At 57.9% G+C, this 266-nt stretch overlaps 1 protein-coding gene across 1 annotated transcript in view; it reads left to right on the plus strand.

The window, feature by feature from the left end:
* The window catches only part of SALL2 (spalt-like transcription factor 2), a 14,108-nt gene continuing 13,842 nt past the window's right edge, over window positions 1–266 (plus strand). The window contains exon 1 of the mRNA XM_010846250.1: window positions 1–266. Within this exon, the coding sequence (XP_010844552.1) occupies window positions 199–266 (68 nt within the window). The 5' untranslated portion in view covers window positions 1–198.

The following is a 266-nucleotide window of genomic DNA, read 5'->3' on the forward strand; positions in this document are numbered from 1 at the left end:
GTCAGAGACTGAGAATCAGAGCGCGCTCGTGTCTGTCTGTCCGTCCCTGGGAAGCGAGAACATCTCTGCTTCACAGTGATTGGCATTGGGGGAGAGGCATCAGTTGGCTTCAGACCCAGGGGGGAGACCAGACCAGGTCACCCCGATTCAGACTAAGTGAGCGTTGTCCCTCCCTGTCCCACCTCTCTCTACCCGGGAATGTCTCGGCGAAAGCAGCGGAAACCCCAACAGTTAATCTCGGACTGTGAAGGTCCCAGCGCGTCTGA

The sequence above is a fragment of the Bison bison genome, unplaced genomic scaffold, assembly GCF_000754665.1.
Source record: "Bison bison bison isolate TAMUID 2011002044 unplaced genomic scaffold, Bison_UMD1.0 scf7180017864234, whole genome shotgun sequence".
In the NCBI taxonomy this organism is placed as follows: domain Eukaryota; kingdom Metazoa; phylum Chordata; class Mammalia; order Artiodactyla; family Bovidae; genus Bison; species Bison bison.